Here is a 20,109-nt window from a genome sequence, read left to right as displayed (position 1 = left end):
CGTCCTATGAAGGGCCTTGGACAAGTCCTTCAACCACTCTGAGCCTCAGGGACTAACAGTGGTTGGAATTATTCTCTCTTGTCTCCTATAGCCCTATAGGGGTTTTAATTCAGACATCTGTCTACATGGAGTAGAAATGCCTCTCATTCTCTCCTCATGCTTGCCTCTAGGGAGCTTTTCACTAGTTAACTCTTAGTAGGCATTTTAGGCAAGCGCTAAATGCCATTGTAGTATGCAGATGATACCTAAAGGAGGAAAGAAACAATGCGAAACAATCTCTTTGTGCAATACACTTTTATTTTCCTTTTACCTTTGCAGTCATCTTTGAGTAATCGTTGTGTAAACAATAGAATGGAATGAAATTACATTAAATTGTATGCAAATGGCTCTAGAACACCTTAACAATTATGACAAGGCAATTATAAATAACCTTTTTTCCTTAGTAATATATATTTGCTTTTTAAAGTACATTAAAGAGCTGCCATATCTAGGGTTAGCTAGGAAAGAGCAATGGTACCATCCTGGGAGCCCACCTCCCTGAAAGATTAGACTCCAATTTTGAAAATCCTAAGGTTTACTAGTTCCATAATATAGAATCAAGCAGAGGGCTACTTGGGTTGAAAGTATTTATTCTTGAACCATAACAGCGTTTTATCTTTTAGTCATTGCACCAAACCCTTTTGATTATTTTCACTCCACCTCGGTATTCTGCAAAATTTCAAGTAAAACTCACTCATTCTGATATTTTCAAGTTTATCACCTTTAGAATAACAAATCCTATCACTTAAGGAGAGCCAAATCGGAGATGGGTATATAGTCAGCAATCTAACAGAATGGCAACATTTTACATAGCATTCTAAATGGTCCAATGAAGCAAAACTTAACATATGCCACCTTTATACAGAGAGGAAATTTTAGATCTGAGACTATTCCAGAGTAAAGCAGCCTCAGGCACATTCTTAATGTGAAAGTTTGCAAGGCACCTCCCTCTCCCAAGAGACTGTCAGATTGTAAATTGGTTTTTAGGCAAACAACCTAAAAGAATAAGCATCCGAATTCCTAATTCAGTCATTTCAAAATTTAGAAGTTACAAATACTCCAAAGATAGACTCAAAACTTTTTGTTTAAATAACAAGATTAACTGCAAGAAGCATATAATCAAAACCCTTTCTTCTTATAGCTAAGGTGTGTAATGCATAAATATATGAAAAATAAAATTCACAGTCAGTTTTAAAACTAGAATTCAAGTTTGGCTAATAAATCTTAATTTTATAAGTATATTAATTTCTAAATACAACATAAAAGAGGCAGTATTGTCAGATGTACAATTAAAGTATAACAGAAATAACGACAATGAAAGAAGAAATAGGCTTCTGGGTAGAAAATTCCTTTTGTTGCCAATAAATAAGACCACCTGAGTGTATTTCAGATTCTTTTCACTTAAGGGATATCCAAATTGATTGCTAAGAATATTAAATAGCTTTTGGAAAAATTAGCAACAGTCGTGCAGCTGTGGCATTTGCTTGTTCTCGTACTGTGGATTGCTAGAGAATAAAGCAGAACTCAGAGTATTGTAAGTTTTAAAAAATTATTTTTTTATCTCATTTTGTCGAAGCCGGCCTCTTCACAATCTTCTGATTTTGCTGGGAAATGGGAGTGAGGGGGTGGGAGGAAATAGGCAGGAAGAGGGAGGGTTGACGGGAATAGGGGTGGGGGGGACATGACAGATCAGGGTGACATCAAAGGACATACATCAGCTGACACTCAACTGAGCAAACCCAATCAGCTTCACTTCGTCAGGAATCTCCGACCCATCACAGCCAGAAGCCTGAAAAGGGAAAAAAGAAAGCCTCAGTGCTGGTTTGCCGCTGCTGCTGGTTTTTAAGGACTTGTTCCTATGATGGCAGATCTAAGCAAAGGCACAGTTGGTATGGGACCATGTGTCCCATTTCTTCCAGAAGAGACGCAGCCACTCTCTTGAATGACTACTGGAAGCTAAGTGCTGTCAGCAATGTGGCCACTGAGCTATGAAGTGCAGAACAGAGGTAGGAAGGGATTTGTTATCCGTTAAAATACCATGCCCAGGCTGGATGCTTTGGAACAATGAAACATCACTGCCAAGAAAACACAAACAAATTTTTCAACAACTAAATAAAGTTACTTTAAATATACTTTCTAACTAAATCCTCTTAGTAACCATTCTGAAAAGAATATTATGAAAATAAGTAGAAGTGATCTAACATGTCACTCAGGAGTAACTTGGTTTTTACCAAACTCATCTCTTCTATGAAACTTGCCAGAAAAAAGTCATCGCCAAGTACTGGAATGGGCTCATTAGAGACAACTGCTATATAAATCGCAGTGAATAAGTTTCACAGGGAAAGGTATTATAACAATTCTTTTCTATAACATAATTTTGTTTGTAATATTTTCAGACATATTAATTGCCTAAAATTGGCCAAAATTATGGTGTGTCAAATAATTCATTACTTTTCTTCAGAATCAGAAAGAACTGGAAAGAAGTCATTGCCCTGGCTGGGCTTGGTGGTTCACGGCTGTAATCCCAGCACTTTCGGAGGCCAAGGTGGGTGGATCAAGGTCAGGAGATCGAGACCATCCTGGCCAACATGGTGAAACCCCATCTCTACTAAAAATATTAAAATTAGCTGGGTGTAGTGGTGTGCGCCTGTAGTCCCAGCTGGGAGGCTGAGGCAGGGGAATCACTTGAACCTGGGAGGCGGAGGTTGCAGTAAGCTGAGATTGCACCGTACTCCAGCCTGGTGACAGAGCGAGATTCTGTCTCAAGAAAAAAAAGAAAAGAAAAGAAAAAAAAAAGCCCATTGTCCTTCAAACTTCTCCCTGGTCCTAATAAGTTATTTTCATTTTCCTTGTGACCTCTCCCCCTCACTTTTAGACTCTCCCTCTCTCTCCCCTCTCAGATCACCATTCTAAGCTGTCTCTTATCCAATAGTACATAAGTCAGAATTGGACATTACATAAGAACAACAAGGAGGGGAGAAAAATGTATGATGAATAACTGGGAATGGGCAATTAATTACTAAAGGATCACACAACCATTTTCAGAGCTAATTCCTGATAAATTATTGTCACAACAATTAGTTTCCCATGGAAAAGTGTCCTTTCCAATCACCACAATTAACCTGCTTAGCACTGCTTGTATGCATTTAACATGTCTGTAGGTACTGTACTTTTCAAAAAACAGTACAGAAAACCAGCATCAACTCTAGCATTTCCTATTAAATAAGCAGCTAACCAGAATGTTCGTACCTTAAATGTTTTCAAGTGATTGTCCTTAAAGTATTGTTCTTAAAACATTCAATGTAAGCAGTTATGCCTATATAAAAAAGTCAGTAGCCTAAAAGATAGAAATATTAATCAGTATTTAAAGAAAGGAATTTACTTTGTACCTATCCAACGATATTTCTGGTTTCACGTGAGAGATGAAATACTCAGTGAAGTAAAATTTTCATAGTTTGTGTTGACAGGGACAATGAGATCTGAAATGCTCTTCTCCTTTCAACAAAGTAGTACAGGCATAGAGTGCATTTTGGCTGAGGTATTTCTGGTGGTGTCACACTGATACTGTAATATTCACCTCCCTTACCCATTTTCTTCTGTGTTATCACTGTTTCTTTATGTCCTTTCCTAAACTGTCCCTTCTCTTCTCTCTTTTTTTTTTGAGATGGAGTTTCGCTCTTGTCACCCAGGCTGGAGTGCAATGGCGCGATCTCGGCTCACCGCAACCTCCGCCTCCTGGGTTCAGGCAATTCTCCTGCCTCAGCCTCCTGAGTAGCTGGGATTACAGGCACGAGCCACCATGCCCATCTAATTTTTTGTATTTTTAGTAGAGACGGGGTTTCACCATGTTGACCAGGATGGTCTTGATCTTTTGACCTCGTGATCCACCCGCCTCGGCCTCCCAAAGTGCTGGGATTACAGCCCTTCTCTTCTCTTACGTGTAGCTCTTGTAGACATCATTTACTCAACCCACTAAATAATGGCAGAAAAATCTGTGCAATTAACAGGCAACTGACAAACATCCAAAGGTATATTATGGCTGCTGGTGTTGACAAAAAGGCCAGATTGCCAAATGTGAAGTACACCAAAGTACTTCAAAACTTCATCAGAAATTTGGCAATGTGTGAGTATCAGGAAGTTAAAATGACTAGAATAAAACTACCATATCCAATAGCGGTTGAACTGACTAGAAATGAGAATATTAAATCCTTTCTTGTGAAGAGTAATGGAAATGAGAACTTACTACTGTAGGTGATAAACCAGTGGTTACGGTGAGAACATCACAGAAGGAGTCTTCACAAAGTCCCTACCCCACCCTGGGTCCTCAGTGCCTCTCATAGCTACACTGAAATGTCTGTCTCCTGGCCAGGATGTTTGGCTGTGTTTGCTTCAAGGTACTCAGCCCTCCTTCCTCTGCTATCTGGGCTCTCACTGCTGAGTCCAGGTCTCTCTCAGCCTGCAAAGCATAAACGAGAGTGACATGCGAATGACTCTGAAATTCAGAGAAAGGGACCAGTGACCCTTCAAACAGCAATGTCCAAACTCTGGGATCTCAGGATCTCTTGATACTCAAGAATTATTGAGGACTTCAAAAAGTGTATGTTTATATGGGTTATATTTGTTAGGCCGGCTGTCTTAGAACTGAGGGATTTAAAAAGTATTTTAAACATATTTGAAATTATGTCGAGACATTAAAGTAATATTATAAAGAGTATATTTAAAAACATAAAATAGGCTTACATAGGTTAATTATACAACCTTAAATTAAACCTAAAATATTTATACAATATTCATTTACTAATTCATTAACTTAACAATAATAAACTCCTTACATGCAAACATAAAATCTTTATGGAAAATAATCATAGTTCCCCTATCCACTGCAAGAAAACTCAAAAGAGTGGCATGACTTTTACATTCCCCCCCCCCCCCTTTTTTTTATTGTACTTTATGTTCTGGGGTACATGTGCCGATCATGCAGGATTGTTGCATAGGTACATAGATGTCAAGGTGGTTTGCTGCCTTCCTCCCCCCATCACCTATATCTGGTATTTCTGCCCACGTTATCCCTCCCCAACCTCGCCACCCCCCCAATCCCTCCCCTAGTCCCCCGCAACTGACCACAGTGTGTGATGCTCCCCTCCCTGTGTCCATGTGTTCTAATTGTTCAACACCCACCTATGAGTGATACCATGTGGTGTTTGATTTTTCTGTTCTTGTGTCAGTTTGCTGATAATGATGGTTTCCAGATTCATCCATGTCCTTATGAAGGACACGAACTCATAGTTTTTCATGGCTGCGTAGTATTCTATGGTGTATATGTGCCACATTTTCTTTATCAAGTCTATTGTTGATGGACATTTGGGTTGGTTCCAGGTCTTTGCTATTGTAAACAGTGCCACAATGAACATACATACGCATGCATGTGTCTTTATAATAGAACAGTTTATAATTCTTTGGGTATATACCCAGTAATGGGATTGGTGGGTCAAATGGTATTTCTGTTTCTAGGTCCTTGAGGAATCGCCACACTGTCTTCCACAATGGTTGCATTAAGTTGCACTCCCACCAACAATGTAAAAGTGTTCCTCTCCACATCCTCTCCAGCAACTCTTGTCTCCCGATTTTTTAATCATCGCCATTTTAACTGGCGTGAGATGGTATCTCAATGTGGTTTTGATTTGCATTTCTCTAATGACCAGTGATGATGAGCATTTTTTCATATGTTTGTTGGCCTCATAGATGTCTTCTTTTGTAAAGTGTCTGTTCATGTCCTTCACCCACTTTTGAATAGGCTTGTTTTTTTCTTGTAAATCTGTTTTAGTTCTTTGTAGATTCTGGATATTAGCCCTTTGTTAGATGGGTAGATTGCAAAATTTTTTTCCCATTCTGTTGGTTGCTGGTTCACTCTAATGATTGTTTCCTTTGCTGTACAGAAGCTCTGGAGTTTAATTAGATCCCATTTGTCTATTTTGGCTTTTGTTGCCAATGCTTTTGGTGTTTTAGTCATGAAGTGCTTGCCTATGCCTATGTACTGAATGGTTTTGCCTAGGTTTTCTTCTAGGGTTTTTATGGTGTTAGGTCTTATATTTAGGTCTTTAATTCATCTGGAGTTAATTTTAGTGTAAGGTGTCAGGAAGGGGTCCAGTTTCTGCTTTCTGTACATTGCTAGCCAGTTTTTCCAACACCATTTATTAAACAGGGAATCCTTTCCCCATTGCTTTTCTCAGGTTTGTCAAAGATCAGATGATTGTAGATGTGTAGTGTTGCTTCTGAGGCCTCTGTTCTGTTCCACTGGTCTATGTCTCTGTTTTGGTATCAGTACCATGCTGTTTTGATTACTGTGGTCTTGTACTATAGTTTGAAGTCAGGCAGCATAATGCCTCCAGCTTTGTTCTTTTTGCTTAGGATTGTTTTGGCTATGCGGGCTCTCTTTTGGTTCCATATGAAGTTTAAGGTGGTTTTTTCCAGTTCTGTGAAGAAGGTCATTGGAAGCTTAACGGGGATAGCATTGAATCTATAAATTACTTTGGGCAATATGGCCATTTTCACAATGTTGATTCTTCCCAACCATGAGCATGGGATGTTTTTCCATTTGTTTGCATTCTCTCTTATTTCACTGACCAGTGTTTTATAGTTCTCCTTGAAGAGGTACTTTACATACTGTTAGTTGTATTCCTAGGTATTTTATTATCTTTGTAGCAATTGTGAATGGGAGCTCACTTTTAATTTGGCTCTCTGTTTGTATGCTATTGGTGTATACAAATGCTTGCGATTTCTGCACATTGATTTTTGTATCCTGAGACTTTGCTGAAGTTGCTTATCAGGTTCAGGAGATTTTGGGCTGAGACGATGGAATCTTCTAAATATACAATCATGTCATCTGCAAATAGAGACAATTTGGCTTCCTCTTTTCCTAATTGAATACCCTTTATTTCTTTTTCTTGCGTGAATGCTCTAGCTAGTACTTCCAATGCTATATTGAATAGGAGTGGTGAGAGAGGACATCCTTGTCTTGTGCCAGATTTCAAAGGGAATGCTTCCAGTTTTTGCCCGTTCAGTATGATATTGGCTGTAGGTTTTTCATAGGTAGCTTTTATTATTTGTGATATGTTCTATCAATATCTAGTTTATTGAGGATTTTTAGCATAAAGCACTGTTGAATTTTGTTGAAGGTCTTCTCTGCATCTATTGAGATAATCATGTGGTTTTTGTCTTTGGTTCTGTTTATGTGATGGATTATGTTTATAGACTTGCATATGTTGAACCAGCCTTGCATCCCCGGAATGAAGTATACTTGATCATGATGAATAAGCTTTTTGATTTGCTGTTGCATTCTGTTTCTCAGTATTTTATTGAAGATTTTTGCATCTATGTTCATCATGGATATTGGCCTGACATTTTCTTTTTTAGTTGTATCACTGCCCAGTTTTGGTATTAAGATGATGTTGGTTTTGTAAAATGAATTGGAGATGATTCCCTCTTTTTGTATTGTTTGGAATAGTTTCAGAAGGAATGGTACCAGCTCCTTTTTGTATGTCTGGTAGAATTCGGCTGTAAACCCATCTGGACCTGGGCTTTTTTTTAGTTGGTAGGCTATTAAATGCTGCCTCAACTTCAGCCCTTCTTATTGGTCTATTCAGGGTTTCAACTTCTTCCTGGTTTAGTCTAGGGAGAGTGCAAGTGTCTAGGAATTTATCCCTTTCTTCCAGATTTATTGGTTTGTGTGCATAGAGTTGTTTGTAGTAATCTCTGATGGTAGTTTGTATTTCTGTGGAATTGGTGGTAATATCCCCTTTATGGTTTTTTATTGTATCTATTTGATTCTTCTCTCTTTTCTTTTTTATTAGTCTGGTTAGCAGTCTATTTTGTTGATCTTTTCAAAAAACCAGCTCCTGTATTTGTTGATTTTTTGAAGGGTTTTTTGTGTCTCCATCTCCTTCAGTTCTGCTCTGATCTTAGTTATTTCTTGTCTTCTGCTAGCTTTTGAGATTTTTTGATCTTGCTTCTCTAACTCTTTCAATTTTGATGATAGGGTATCGATTTTAGACCTTTACTTGCTCCTTATGTGGGCATTTATTGCTGTGAATATCCCTCTAGACACTGCTTTAAATGTGTCCTAGAGATTCTAATATGTTGTGTCTTCATTCTCATTGATTTTGAAGAACATCTTTATTTCTGTCTTCATTTCAGTTTATCGAGTCGACATTCAGGAGCCAGTTGTTCATTTTCCATGAAGTTGTGCAGTTTTGAGTTTGTTTCTTAATGCTGAGTTCTAATTTGATCGCACTGTGGTCTGAGAGACTGTTTGTTATGATTTCTGTTCTTTTGCATTTGCTGAGGAGTGATTTACTTCCAATTATGTGATCGACTTTAGAGTAAGTGTGATGTGGTGCTGAGAAGAATGTATATTCTGTGGATTTGGGGTTCAGAGTTCTGTAAATGTCTATTAAGTTCGCTTGGTCCAGATCTGTGTTCAAGTCCTGGATGTCCTTGTTGATTTTCCATCTCGTTGATCTGTCCAATATTGACAGTGGAGTGTTAAAGTCTCCCACTATTATTGTGTGGGAGTCTAAGTCTCTTTGTAGGTCGTTAAGGACTGGCTTTATGTATCTGGGTGCTCCTGTATTGGGTGCATATATATTTAGGATAGTTAGTTCTCCTTGTTGTATTGATCCTTTTACCATTATGTAATGCCCTTCGTCTTTTTTGATCTTTGTTGGTTTAAAGTCCATTTTATCAGAGACTAGGATTGCCACTCCTGCTTTTTTTTGCTCTCCATTTGCTTGGTAAATCTTCTTCCATCCCTTTAATTTTTTTTTTTTATTCTTTTAAAATTTATTTATTTACTTTAGGTGCATACTATATCTGGCATTTCTCCCCATGTTATTCCTCCCCACCCCCACTCCCCACCCCCTGCTGTCTCTCCACTACCCCATTCAACTGCCCCCAGTGTGTGATGCTCCTCTCCCTGAGTCCACATGTTCTCGTTGTTCAATGCCCACCTATGAGTGAGAACATACGGTGTTTGGTTTTCTGTTCTTGTGCCAGTTTGCTGAGAATGATGGTTTCCAGGTTCATCCATGTCCCTACAAAGGACATGAACTCATTGTTTTTTATGGCTGCATACTATTCTATGCTGTATATGCACCACATTTTCTCTGTCCAGTCTATCATTGATGGGCATTTGGGTTGCTTCCAGGTCTTTGCTATTGTATACAGGGCTGCAATGAACATACGTGTGCATGTGTCTTTAAAGTAGAATGATTTATAGTTCTTTGGGTATATACCCAGTAATGGGATTGCTGGGTCAAATGGAATTTCTATTTCTAGATCCTTGAGAAATTGCCACTGTCTTCCACATTGGTTGAAGTAATTTACACTCCCACCAACTGTGTAAGAGTGTCCCTATTTCTCCACATCCTCTCCAGCATCTGTTGTCTCCAGATTTTTTGATGATGGAGATGCTAACTAGTGTGAGATGGTATCTCAATGTGGTTTTGATTTGCATTTCTCTAATGACCAGTGATGATGAGCATATTTTCATATGTTTGTTGGCCTCATATACGTCTTATTTAAAAAGTTTCTGTTCATATCCTTCACCCACTTTTGAATGGGTTTGTTTCTTGTAAATCTGTTATAGTTCTTTGTAAATTCTGGATATTAGCCCTTTGTCAGATGGGTAGATTGCAAAAATTTTTTCACATTCTGTTGGTTGCTGGTTTACTCTAATGATTGTTTCTTTTGCTGTACAGAAGCTCTGGAGTTTAATTAGATCCCATTTGTCTATTTTGGCTTTTGTTGCCAATGCTTTTGGTGTTTTAGTCATGAAGGCCTTGCCTATGCCTATGTCCTGAATGGTTTTGCCTAGGTTTTCTTCTAGGGTTTTTATGGTGTTAGGCCTTATATTTAAGTATTTAATCCATCTGGAGTTAATTTTAGTGTAAGGTGTCAGGAAGGAGTCTACTCTTTGTTTTCTGCACATGGCTAGCCAGTTTTCCCAACACCATTTACTAAACAGGGAATCCTTTCCCCATTGCTTGTTTTTGTCAGGTTTGTCAAAGATCAGATGGTTGTAGATGTGTGGTGTTGCCTGACGCCGCTGTTCTGTTCCATCGGTCTCTGTCTCTCTTTTGGTACCAGTACCATGCTGTTTTGATTACTGTAGCCTTGTAGTATAGTTTGAAGTCAGGTAGCATGATACTTCCAGCTTTGTTTTTTTTGCTTAGGATTGTCCTGGCTATGCGGGCTTTCTTTTGGTTCCATATGAAGTTTAAAGTGGTTTTTTCCAGTTTTGTGAAGAAGGTCATTGGTAGCTTGATGGGGATAGCACTGAATCTACAAATTATTTTGGGCAATATGCCCATTTTCATGATATTGATTCCTCCTAACCATGAGCATGGAATGTTTCTCCATCTGTTTGTGTCCTCTCTTATTTCCTTGAACAGTGGTTTGTAGTTCTCATTGAAGAGGTCCTTTATATCCTTTATTAGTTGTATTCCTAGGTATTTTATTCTTTTTGTGGCAGTTGTGAATGGGAGTTTGCTCTTGATTTGGCTCTCTGTTTGTCTGTTATTGGTGTACAGGAATGCTTGTGATACCTGCACATTGATTTTGTATCCTGAGACTTTGCTGAAGTTGCTTATCAGTTTACAGAGATTTGGGGCTGAGACAATGGGGTCTTCTAAATATACAATCATGTCGTCTGCAGACAGAGACATTCTGACTTCCTCCTTTCCTAATTGAATACCCTTTATTTCTTTTTCTTGCCTGATTGTTCTGGCTAGAACTTCCAATACTATATTGAATAGGAATCGTGAGAGAGGGCATCCTTGCATAGTGTCAGATTTCAAAGGGAATGCTTCCAGTTTTTGCCCATTCAGTATGATATTGGCTGTTGGTTTGTCATAAATAGCTTTTATTATTTTTAGATATGTTCCATCAATACCTAGTTTATGGAGAATTTTTAGCATAAAGTGCTGTTGAATTTTGTCAAAGGCGTTCTCTGCATCTATTGAGATAATCTTGTGGTTTTTGTTTTTGGTTGTAAGTGGTGGATTACGTTTATAGACTTGTGTATGCTGAACCAGCTTTGCATCCCTAGGATGAAGCCTACTTGATAGTAATGGATAAGCTTTTTGATGTGCTGTTGCATTCTGTTTGCCAGTATTTTATTAAAGATTTTTGCATCTGTGTTCATCATGGATATTGGACTGAAGTTTTCTTTTTTTGTTGAGTCTCTGCTGGGTTTTGGTATCAGGATGATGTTGGTCTCATAAAATGATTTGGGAAGGATTCCCTCTTTTTGGATTGTTTGGAATAGTTTCAGAAGGAGTGGTACCAGCTCTTCTTTGTACATCTGGTAGAATTTGGCTGTGAACCCATCTGGTCCTGGACTTTTTGTGGTTGGTAGGCTATTAATTGCTGCCTCAACTTCAGCCCTTCTTATTAGTCTATTCAGGGTTTCAACTTCTTCCTGGTTTAGTCCTGGGAGGGTGCAAGTGTCCAGGAACTTATCCATTTCTTCCTGGTTTACTGGTTTATGTGCATAGAGTTGTTTGTAGTAATCTCTGATGGTAGTTTGTATTTCTGTGGAATTGGTGGTGACATCTCCTTTATCGTTTTTTATTGCATCTATTTGATTATTCTCTCTTTTGTTAATTAATCTGGCTAGTGGTCTATTTCGTTGATCTTTTCAAAAAACCAGCTCCTGGATTTGTTGAGTTTTTGAAGGGTTTTTTTGTGTCTCTATCTCCTTCAGTTCTGCTCTGATCTTAGTTATTTCTTGTCTTCTGCTAGCTTTTGAGTTTTTTTGATCTTTCTCCTCTAGCTCTTTCAGTTTTGACGATAGAGTGTCAATTTTAGATCTTTCCTCTCTTCTCTGGTGGGCATTTACTGCTATAAATTTCCCTCTTGACACTGCTTTAAAGGTGTCCCAAAGATTCTGGTAAGTTGTGTCTTCATTCTGGTTGGATTTGAAGAACATCTTTATTTCTGCCTTCATTTCACTGTTTGTCCAGTCGACACTCAGAAGCAAGTTGTTCAGTTTCCAAGTGGTTGTGCAGGTTTGAGTGTCTTTCTTGATCCTGAGTTCTAGTCTGATGGATTGCACTGTGGTCTGATAGACGGTTTGTTATGATTTCTGTTCTTTTGCATTTGCTGAGGAGTTATTTGCTTCCAATGATGTGGTCAATTTTAGAGTAAGTGCAATGTGGTGCTGAGAAAAATGTATATTCTATGGATTTGGGGTGGAGTGTTCTGTATATGTCTATTAGGTCCGCTTGGTCCAGCTCTGCATTCAAGTCTTGGATATCCCTGTCAATTTTCTGTCTCATTGATCTAATATTGACAGTGGAGTGTTGAAGTCTCCCACTATTATTGTGTGGGAGTCTAAATCTCATTTTAGGTCATTGACAACTTGCTCTATGTATCTGGGTGCCCCTGTGTTGGGGGCATATATATTTAGGATAGTTAGTTAGCTCTTCCTGTTGGATTGATCCTTTTACCATTATGTAGTGTCCTTCTTTGTCTCTTTTGATCTTTATTGGTTTGAAGTCCATTTTATCAGAGACTAGGATTGCAACCCCTGCTTTTTTTTGTTCTCCATTTGCTTGGTAAATCTTCTTCTATCTTTTATTTTGAGTCTATGTGTGTCTTTGTATGTGAGATGGGTTTCCTGAATACAGCACACTGATGGGTTCTGACTTTTTATCCAGTTTGCCAGTCTGTGTGTTTTGATTGGGGCGTTTAGGCCATTTACATTCAATGTTACTATTGTTATGTGTGGATTTGATCCTGCCATTTTGTTACTGGCTGGTTTTCTTTCCCATTAGTTGACTCATTTTCTTCATTCCATTTTTGATCTTTGCCCACTGGTTTGCTTTCGCAGTGACTGCTACTTGTTCCTTTCCATGCTTAGTGTTTCTTTCAGGAGCTCTTGTAGGGCAGGTCTGGTGGTGACAAAATCTCTCAATAATAGACAGTGTGGCGATTCCTCAAGGACCTAGAAATAGAAATTCCATTTGACCCAGCAATCCCATTACTGGGTATATATCCAAAGGATTATAAATCGTTCTACTATAAGGACACATGCACACGAATGTTCGTTGCAGCTCAGTTTACAATAGCAAAGACCTGGAACCAACCCAAATGCCCATCGATGACAGACAGACTGGACAGGGAAAATGTGGCACATATACACCATGGAATATTATGCAGCCATCAAAAACGATGAGTTCGCGTCCTTTGTAGGGACATGGATGAACCTGGAAACCATCATTCTCAGCAAACTGACACAAGAACACAAAATCAAACATCGCATGTTCTCACTCATAGATGGGTGCTGAACAATGGGAACACATGGACACAAGGAGGGGAGCACTATACACTGGGGTCTGTTGGGGGACAGCGGGGGGTGGGGAGTTGGGGAGAGATAGCATGGGGAGAAATGCCACATATAGGTGAAGGGGAGGAAGGCAGCAAATCACACTGCCACGTATGCACCTATGCAACAATCTTGCATGTTCTTCACATGTACCCCAAAACCTAAAATGCAAAATAATAATAATAATAATAATAATAATTGCTTGTCTGTAAAGGATTTTATTTCTCCTTCACTTACGAAGTTTAGTTTGGCTGGATATGAGATTCTGGGTTGAAAGTTCTTTTCTTTAAGGATGTTGAATATTGGCCCCCACTCTTTTCTGGCTTGTAGGGTTTCTGCTGAGAGACTGTGAGTCTGATTGGCTTCCCTCTGTGGGTGACCTGACCTTTCTCTCTGGCTGCCCTTAGCATTTTTTCTTTCATTTCAACCCTGGTGAATCTGACGATTATGTGCCTTGGGGTTGCTCTTCTTGAGGAATATCTTTGTGGAGTTCTCTGTATTTCTTGAATTTGAAATTTGGACTGCCTTGCTAGGCTTGGGAAGTTCTCCTGCATAATATCCTGGAGCATGTTTTCCAGCCTGGATTCATTCTCCTCATCATATTCAGGTACACTGATCAAGCATAGATTAGGTCTTTTCACATAATCCCATATTTCTTGGAGGCTTTGTTCACTTCTTTTCATTCTTTTTTCTCTTGTCTTGCCTTCTCTTTTATTTCATTGAGTTGATCTTCAGTCTCTGATATCCTTTCTTCTGCTTGATCGATTCGGCTTTTAAAACTTGTGTTTGCTTCACGTAGTTCTTGTGCTGTGTTTTTCAACTCCATCAAGTCGTTTATGTTCTTCTCTAAGCTGGTTATTCTAGTTAGCATTTCATCTAACCTTTTTTCATGGTTTTTGGTTTCTTTGCATTGAGTTAGAACATGTTCCTTTAGCTCAGAAAAGTTTGTTATTATCCACCTTCTGAAGCCTGTTTCTGTCAATTTGTCACACTCCTTCTTGGTCAAGTTTTATCCTGTGTTATTGAGGAGCTGTGATCCCTTGAAGAAGAAGAGGTGTTCTGATCTTTGATGGTTTCATCTTTTTTGCACTGTTTTTTTCCCATCTTTGTGGATTTACCTGGCTGTGTTGTCAGGGAGCTCCTTGATGAGGTCAGTTGTCTGCCTGTGGAGGCGCTACTGGGTTTCTAGGGACTCCTTCAGGTTACTAGGGAAGGTTCCTGTGTCTTTTTTGTTTATACTGGGAGATTAGGCCCGCCTCTTCTGCTGACCTGTAGGTGCTACTGGGTTGTCAAGAACGCCGTCCCATTGCTACATAGGCTTCCTGTGTTTTTTGTTAAAATGTGTAGCCCAGTCCCACCCCTCTAGTGGTAGGTTGTGCCCTTCCTCCACTGGGCTGGATCATTCAGCGTTCATCTCAGATTGTGGCACTGGCTGCGCAACCCACTAGAGTGAGAACTTCAGCCCTCTGGCATTTGTGGGGGAGGGTAGGGACTCACCCAGCTGCACCCAGCCGTCTCCCCCTTTCAGCTTCCTCTCTCTCCAGTCATAGGGTAGGGGCCTGCCCAGCTGCTCCCGCTTACAGCTCCCTCTCTCTCCGGGTTGGGGGAAGGGGCGATAGCTCAGTCCGCAGGCTCTTATTCAACTCCACGCTTGTAATTCCTGGCACTTGACTGGCAAAGATCCCCTGTTCTGTGTATTGCTGAGACTTTGGGGGAAGCGCTATATCTGGACCAGAGTGCCAAAGGGGGAGCCTCAGAAGATATCCTTTCTTCTGATTGATCTATTTGGCTATTGAAACTTGTGTATGCTTCACGAAGTTCTTGTGTTGTGTTTTTCAGCTCCATCCAGTCGTTTATGTTCTCTAAGCTGGTTATTCTAGTTAGCATTTCATCTACCCTTGTTTCAAGTTTTTTAGTTTCTTTGCATTGGGTTAGAACATGTTGCTTTAACTCACGGAAGTTTATTATTACCCACCTTCTGAAGCCTGCTTCTGTCAATTCGTCAAATTTGTTCTCTGTCCGGCTTTGTTCCCTTGCTGGTGAGGAGTTCTGATCTCGTGGTGGGGGAGAGGCATTCTGGTTTTTGATGGTTTCATTCTTCTTGCACTGTTTTTTTCCCATCTCGTTGGATTTATATAGTTTTGATCTCAGGTAGCTGCTTGGGGAGGCGGCCTTTCCTTTGTCTGTCTGCAGAGGCGCTGCTGGGCTGCCACGGGTTCAGTGGAGCTGCTGCATCTTTTATTTACTCAGGAAAGTTAGGCCTGCTTCTGCAATGGCAGTTGCCCCACCCCCAGCCAAGCTGGGTTGTTCGTGGTCGCTCTCTAGGTGCGAAACTCTGGCGTGAGAGTTTTTTTCAGTCTGCTGGGCTCTGTCTAGGGGAGAGGAGGGGCCCCATTCTGCCATATGGGCTGTTCCTTGTTTTCAGTTCGCCTTCCCTCTCGGGGGAGGGCAGATCCATCCAGCGGCTTTCTGGCTTTCACGTCAGCCAGTGCTTCCGCCCCGGCTCTGGCCGAAGTTGCTGTTCTGCCCTGTTCAGGCACCTTGCTGAGGCTTTTCAGCCCGGTGACGATCTCCTGTTCTGTGGGTTGCAGAGGGCTTGGGTGGAGCGCTGTATCTGAACCGAAGTCCCAGAGGAGGAGATCTCCCGGTCCTCTGGTTGGCTGCATGCACCTCCTGGGTGGGGCAGTGCCCCTGCCTTACCTCAACTTGCCCTATTTGGTTTATACCCACTTCCAACCAGACCCACAAAATGAACCTGGTACCTTGTTTGAAATTGTGGAGACCACTCGGTTTCTGCGTCTCTCTCGCTGGGAGCTGCTTTCCGGAGCTGCCTCTCATTTGGCCATCTTGGGATCCTCCCCAAAGTGTCACATTTCCTCTTTAATGCCTTGCTTAATAAAAGACAGCTGGATTCTCATACCTGCTTCTGTATTCAATCTACTGTTTTATGCTGTTTTCCTTGAAGTACAGGAAAAAAAAAATCCAGCCTCGAATATGTATGAAAGAGGGAAGAGTATTTTGATACCTTTTCAAAATAGTTGTGGATATCATTTGTTACTGCACTAAAACTTGCCAAGTAATAGTTTCTTTCTTTAATGTTAGTTGCAATATAGACTCTGAAACCTCAGTATTAAAGTTTTCATACTCTGTTACCTTAAAATCTATTGGTCTACCTTGCACTTCGAGTGAATCTTTTACCCATGCATGATTTTAAGCATCACTAACCTATGCAGATCTTCTAAATGTTGACATGTTTCATTATACAATATAAACAATTCATTATACAATGTCAACAAATCATATTTATTAATATCGCCCATCACCAGTCTCATCAGAAAAGTCTTTAAATATTAGGTTACTGTCAAGCTTACAGTAGCGATACAAGTTTTCCAAAATCCTATTTTTGCTTGAAAGCTTGAACTTATCAACAACAAATATTGTCAGTTTTTTTAAGTGCCAGTCTTCCGTCCTTCACTTGGAAAAAAATGTCTGCCAAATAGCTGAGTCTGAATAACCACAGTTTGTCAGCTATTCTTTCAAGTAAAAATGATGTTTCATGAAGAAAGAAAAAAACAACTAGGTAAGCTCAAACCAAACAATCATCTCACAAGTGCTCTTCCTGGAGACTGTCAATGTACACCGGTATAATGAAGAAGTGATTCCCATTTCATCACACTGAACACTGAAAAGATGTGTCCTCTAGTTGAAATTCAATGAAGTCAGTGTTTCCTGCCTTGTTAGGAAAATTCTCAAGTGACACCGACTTTGCTTTTTTACAGTGAGTGACAGTGGCTGGCTTTGAGGAACACAATGACTATTAGTGCAGTCTGATGTGGCTGCATGTATGCCGACATTACCAGTTTTACCCACCATGGCTTTACACCAACATCAGCACAGTGGAAAAGGTAAGTAACAAGGAGTTTTGACATCCAGGATCCCCTAAAAAGGTCTCAGAAGTCTGAGGCCCATGCTTTGTGAACCTCAACTTGAAAGTGAAGGAGAAGTTCAGAACGTGCTACCCCAAAATATGCCACTCTTCTATTTCACTGTTTTGACATAAAGACACTTTGAAAAACAACAGCAGCAGATGCAGGAGGGCCCTCTGACTTTCCTAAAGGCAGGAGTTAAAACTCCCATGTGGGAGGTTTCCTTCCCGCATCTGGAAGAAGAAAGATATTCTTGTCACCAGAGGTGGGTAACAGAAGCCCCCCCCAACAGACATCTACACAAACAGACCTTGTGAAACTCATCCTCGTGTTCCCAGTCACTACTCCACGGTGAGCTACCCTCGTCCCAGCACCCTCTGCCTTGGTGCCTTTCATCATTTAATGCTTCATCTGACTCAATATATGTGCTCAATTCTAACAGCTTGAGTCTTTATTTCTTTATGAGACCTCTCATGTCATGTAAAACTTAGATTAAATAAATGTGTATGCTTTTCTCCTGTTAATCTGTTTTATGTCAGTTTACTTCCAGGCCCAGCCAAAAAAAAAACCCTAAGAGGGCAGCGGTAACATTTTGCCTCCCCTACCAAAGGAAAATGTATGCATTATCAGGGACCTAGTGTGACAGTATACGACACCACGCCTGCCTTCACTCAGGGTGTATTCTGATTCGTGAATGCCCCACCTCCTCGCCCCTCCTGCCATGACAGCATCCCATGGAGGAGCTGAAGGCGTGGTTGCCTGGTGTCACTGACAAGGATTCCTCCACCCCAAATGTGGGTGCACTTTGGAATCACCAGGAGAGTCTGAGGTGGCTCCCACCACAGAGTCTGAGGACTACTGCTCTATCCCAGTGCTTCCCAGTGTGAAACTACAAGTTTCCTTTAAAGCACTGGTTCTCAAACTTCTTCAGCCTGCATGAGAATCACCTGGAGGGCTTGTTAAAACAGATTCCTGTGTCCCACTCCCAAGAGATTCTCCTTAGTCCCTAGATGGGGTCCCAGAATTTACACTGTAATCCAGTTTCCAAGGGAAGCTGACACTGTCAATCTGGGGACCACATGTGGACAGCGATTGTTTTAGGCTGGAATAGGAAACACAGAGCTGCCACGTAAACCTTCTGGAACTGGAAGTTTCCTTGAAGATCATCTTTATCTCACTTTTCTACCCATTCAGTAGGAGGAGTAGAAAGTTAAAACTCTTAGGTAGTTGTTACCCCATTTCAGGCTTGACTTTACCTGCACTTTTTGCAAAATGTTGCCTTAGTCACACAGCCTCCAACTAAGCAGAAGCTGAGAACCTCTAAAAATAAGTCCCTTTAGTCACTGTGAAAATGGTTATGAAATTTCTCTCTGCAATACATTTAATGCTATTAAACTTTAGTAACCAAAATCCATAATGCTCATGTTAATGTGTACCAATTAGTGTTAATTACATGTTCTCAAAATTTGTATTCTACCTTCAAGGGCGAATTAAATGTATCTTATTTCATGTTCTTTCTAATGCAATTTCAAAAATTCCAAATCAAAAGCAGCAAGATTCACCTGCTTACAAACTAACTGCCAAGGAGTCCATTCAGAAATGGCTTAAAAATAAAGATCTGTCTCAAGGCTTACAACAGTACTAATAAAACAGTACTAATACATCAAACTCAAAGCACATAACAGTTGAGCTGTAATGCCTTCTATGCCTGAATCACTTTGTTAAAAGTGAAGAGAAGAATCTGATCTCCCAGCCCCTGGCCATACCAACAATGGAAATCCTACTCATTTTCTTTTCTGTCAAATAAAGCTAAAGATCTTACTGGATAGAGAAAAAAAGTAAATGCACTTTCTTATACAGCCAATATCCTTGCTCCTTGGGCTATTTTTTTTTTTTTTAATATAAGCAGATGGACAAAATAAGGAGAGACACCTTCTCAAACTCGGATCCAATATTTCTAATAGTGCTTGTAGGTGGGTGAGGAAAGACATTGGAGATTGAGCCATCTACAAACGAAATGCTTCTCAGGACAGGCTTTGCTGAACACTGGAACCACCACGAAGTCCTTTTAATATTCCCAAAGCCCAGGCTGCACCAAGAACAATTAAATCAGAGTATCTGCTGTAGGACCCAGACATGAGGGTCCTACAAACAGTACCCATTTCGTATCTTGGGAACCTCAGGCTCTCTGGGGTTAATTTGCCCAGGATCACACAGTGGAAGCTGCAGACTAATCCCTGGTCTAGCCCCAAAAGCCCATGCTCTCAACAACCATTCATTCTTGGAGGCAGGCCCCTGTGGCCTTAGGCATTTAATTTTTTAAAGCGTCCCTGTCCTTCCCCGAGTCAAACCACTCTGCAGAGAGGTAGAGAACAACAGTATCATGACACTGCTGTTGATTAGGCAATTTTCAGGCCCCTGACATTTTCCTTTAAAAAGTAATGAAAGGCATTGAGATTAAAATAATGATAAAGAGCTGAGAGATAAAGGGACTGTGCGCAGCAGCAGCTTATGAGGAAAAACACTGCTGAAATACTTTGATCTTTTATTCCTCAATAAAATAACCATGTTAATGAATGAAGGTAAATGCATTTGAATATCTGCAGTTTATTGGGATGCTAGTGTCCTATGGAAGATTGGACCAAAAACCAGTTCAAATTAGCTCTGTCAACTGGATTACAAACTGGCTGGCAGCTGAGAGCAACAAAGAAACCCTCCTGGGGCTTAACATGGGCTGGACAGAAAGTTAAGTAACAGAAA

At 40.3% G+C, this 20,109-nt stretch overlaps 1 protein-coding gene across 1 annotated transcript in view; it reads right to left on the bottom strand.

Moving 5' to 3' along the window:
- Nucleotides 1-277: 277 nt before the first annotated feature.
- STK39 (serine/threonine kinase 39) overlaps nt 278-20,109 on the bottom strand; it is a 323,242-nt gene continuing 303,410 nt past the window's right edge. The window contains exon 18 of the mRNA XM_021672505.2: nt 278-1,828. Coding sequence (XP_021528180.2) covers nt 1,754-1,828 — 75 coding nt within the window. The 3' untranslated portion in view covers nt 278-1,753. The remainder of the gene's footprint in view (nt 1,829-20,109) is intronic.

Source organism: Aotus nancymaae, unplaced genomic scaffold (assembly GCF_030222135.1).
Source record: "Aotus nancymaae isolate 86718 unplaced genomic scaffold, 86718_ANA_hifiasm-v0.15.2.pri h1tg000029l, whole genome shotgun sequence".
In the NCBI taxonomy this organism is placed as follows: domain Eukaryota; kingdom Metazoa; phylum Chordata; class Mammalia; order Primates; family Aotidae; genus Aotus; species Aotus nancymaae.
This window is presented reverse-complemented; position numbering and strand designations above follow the sequence as displayed.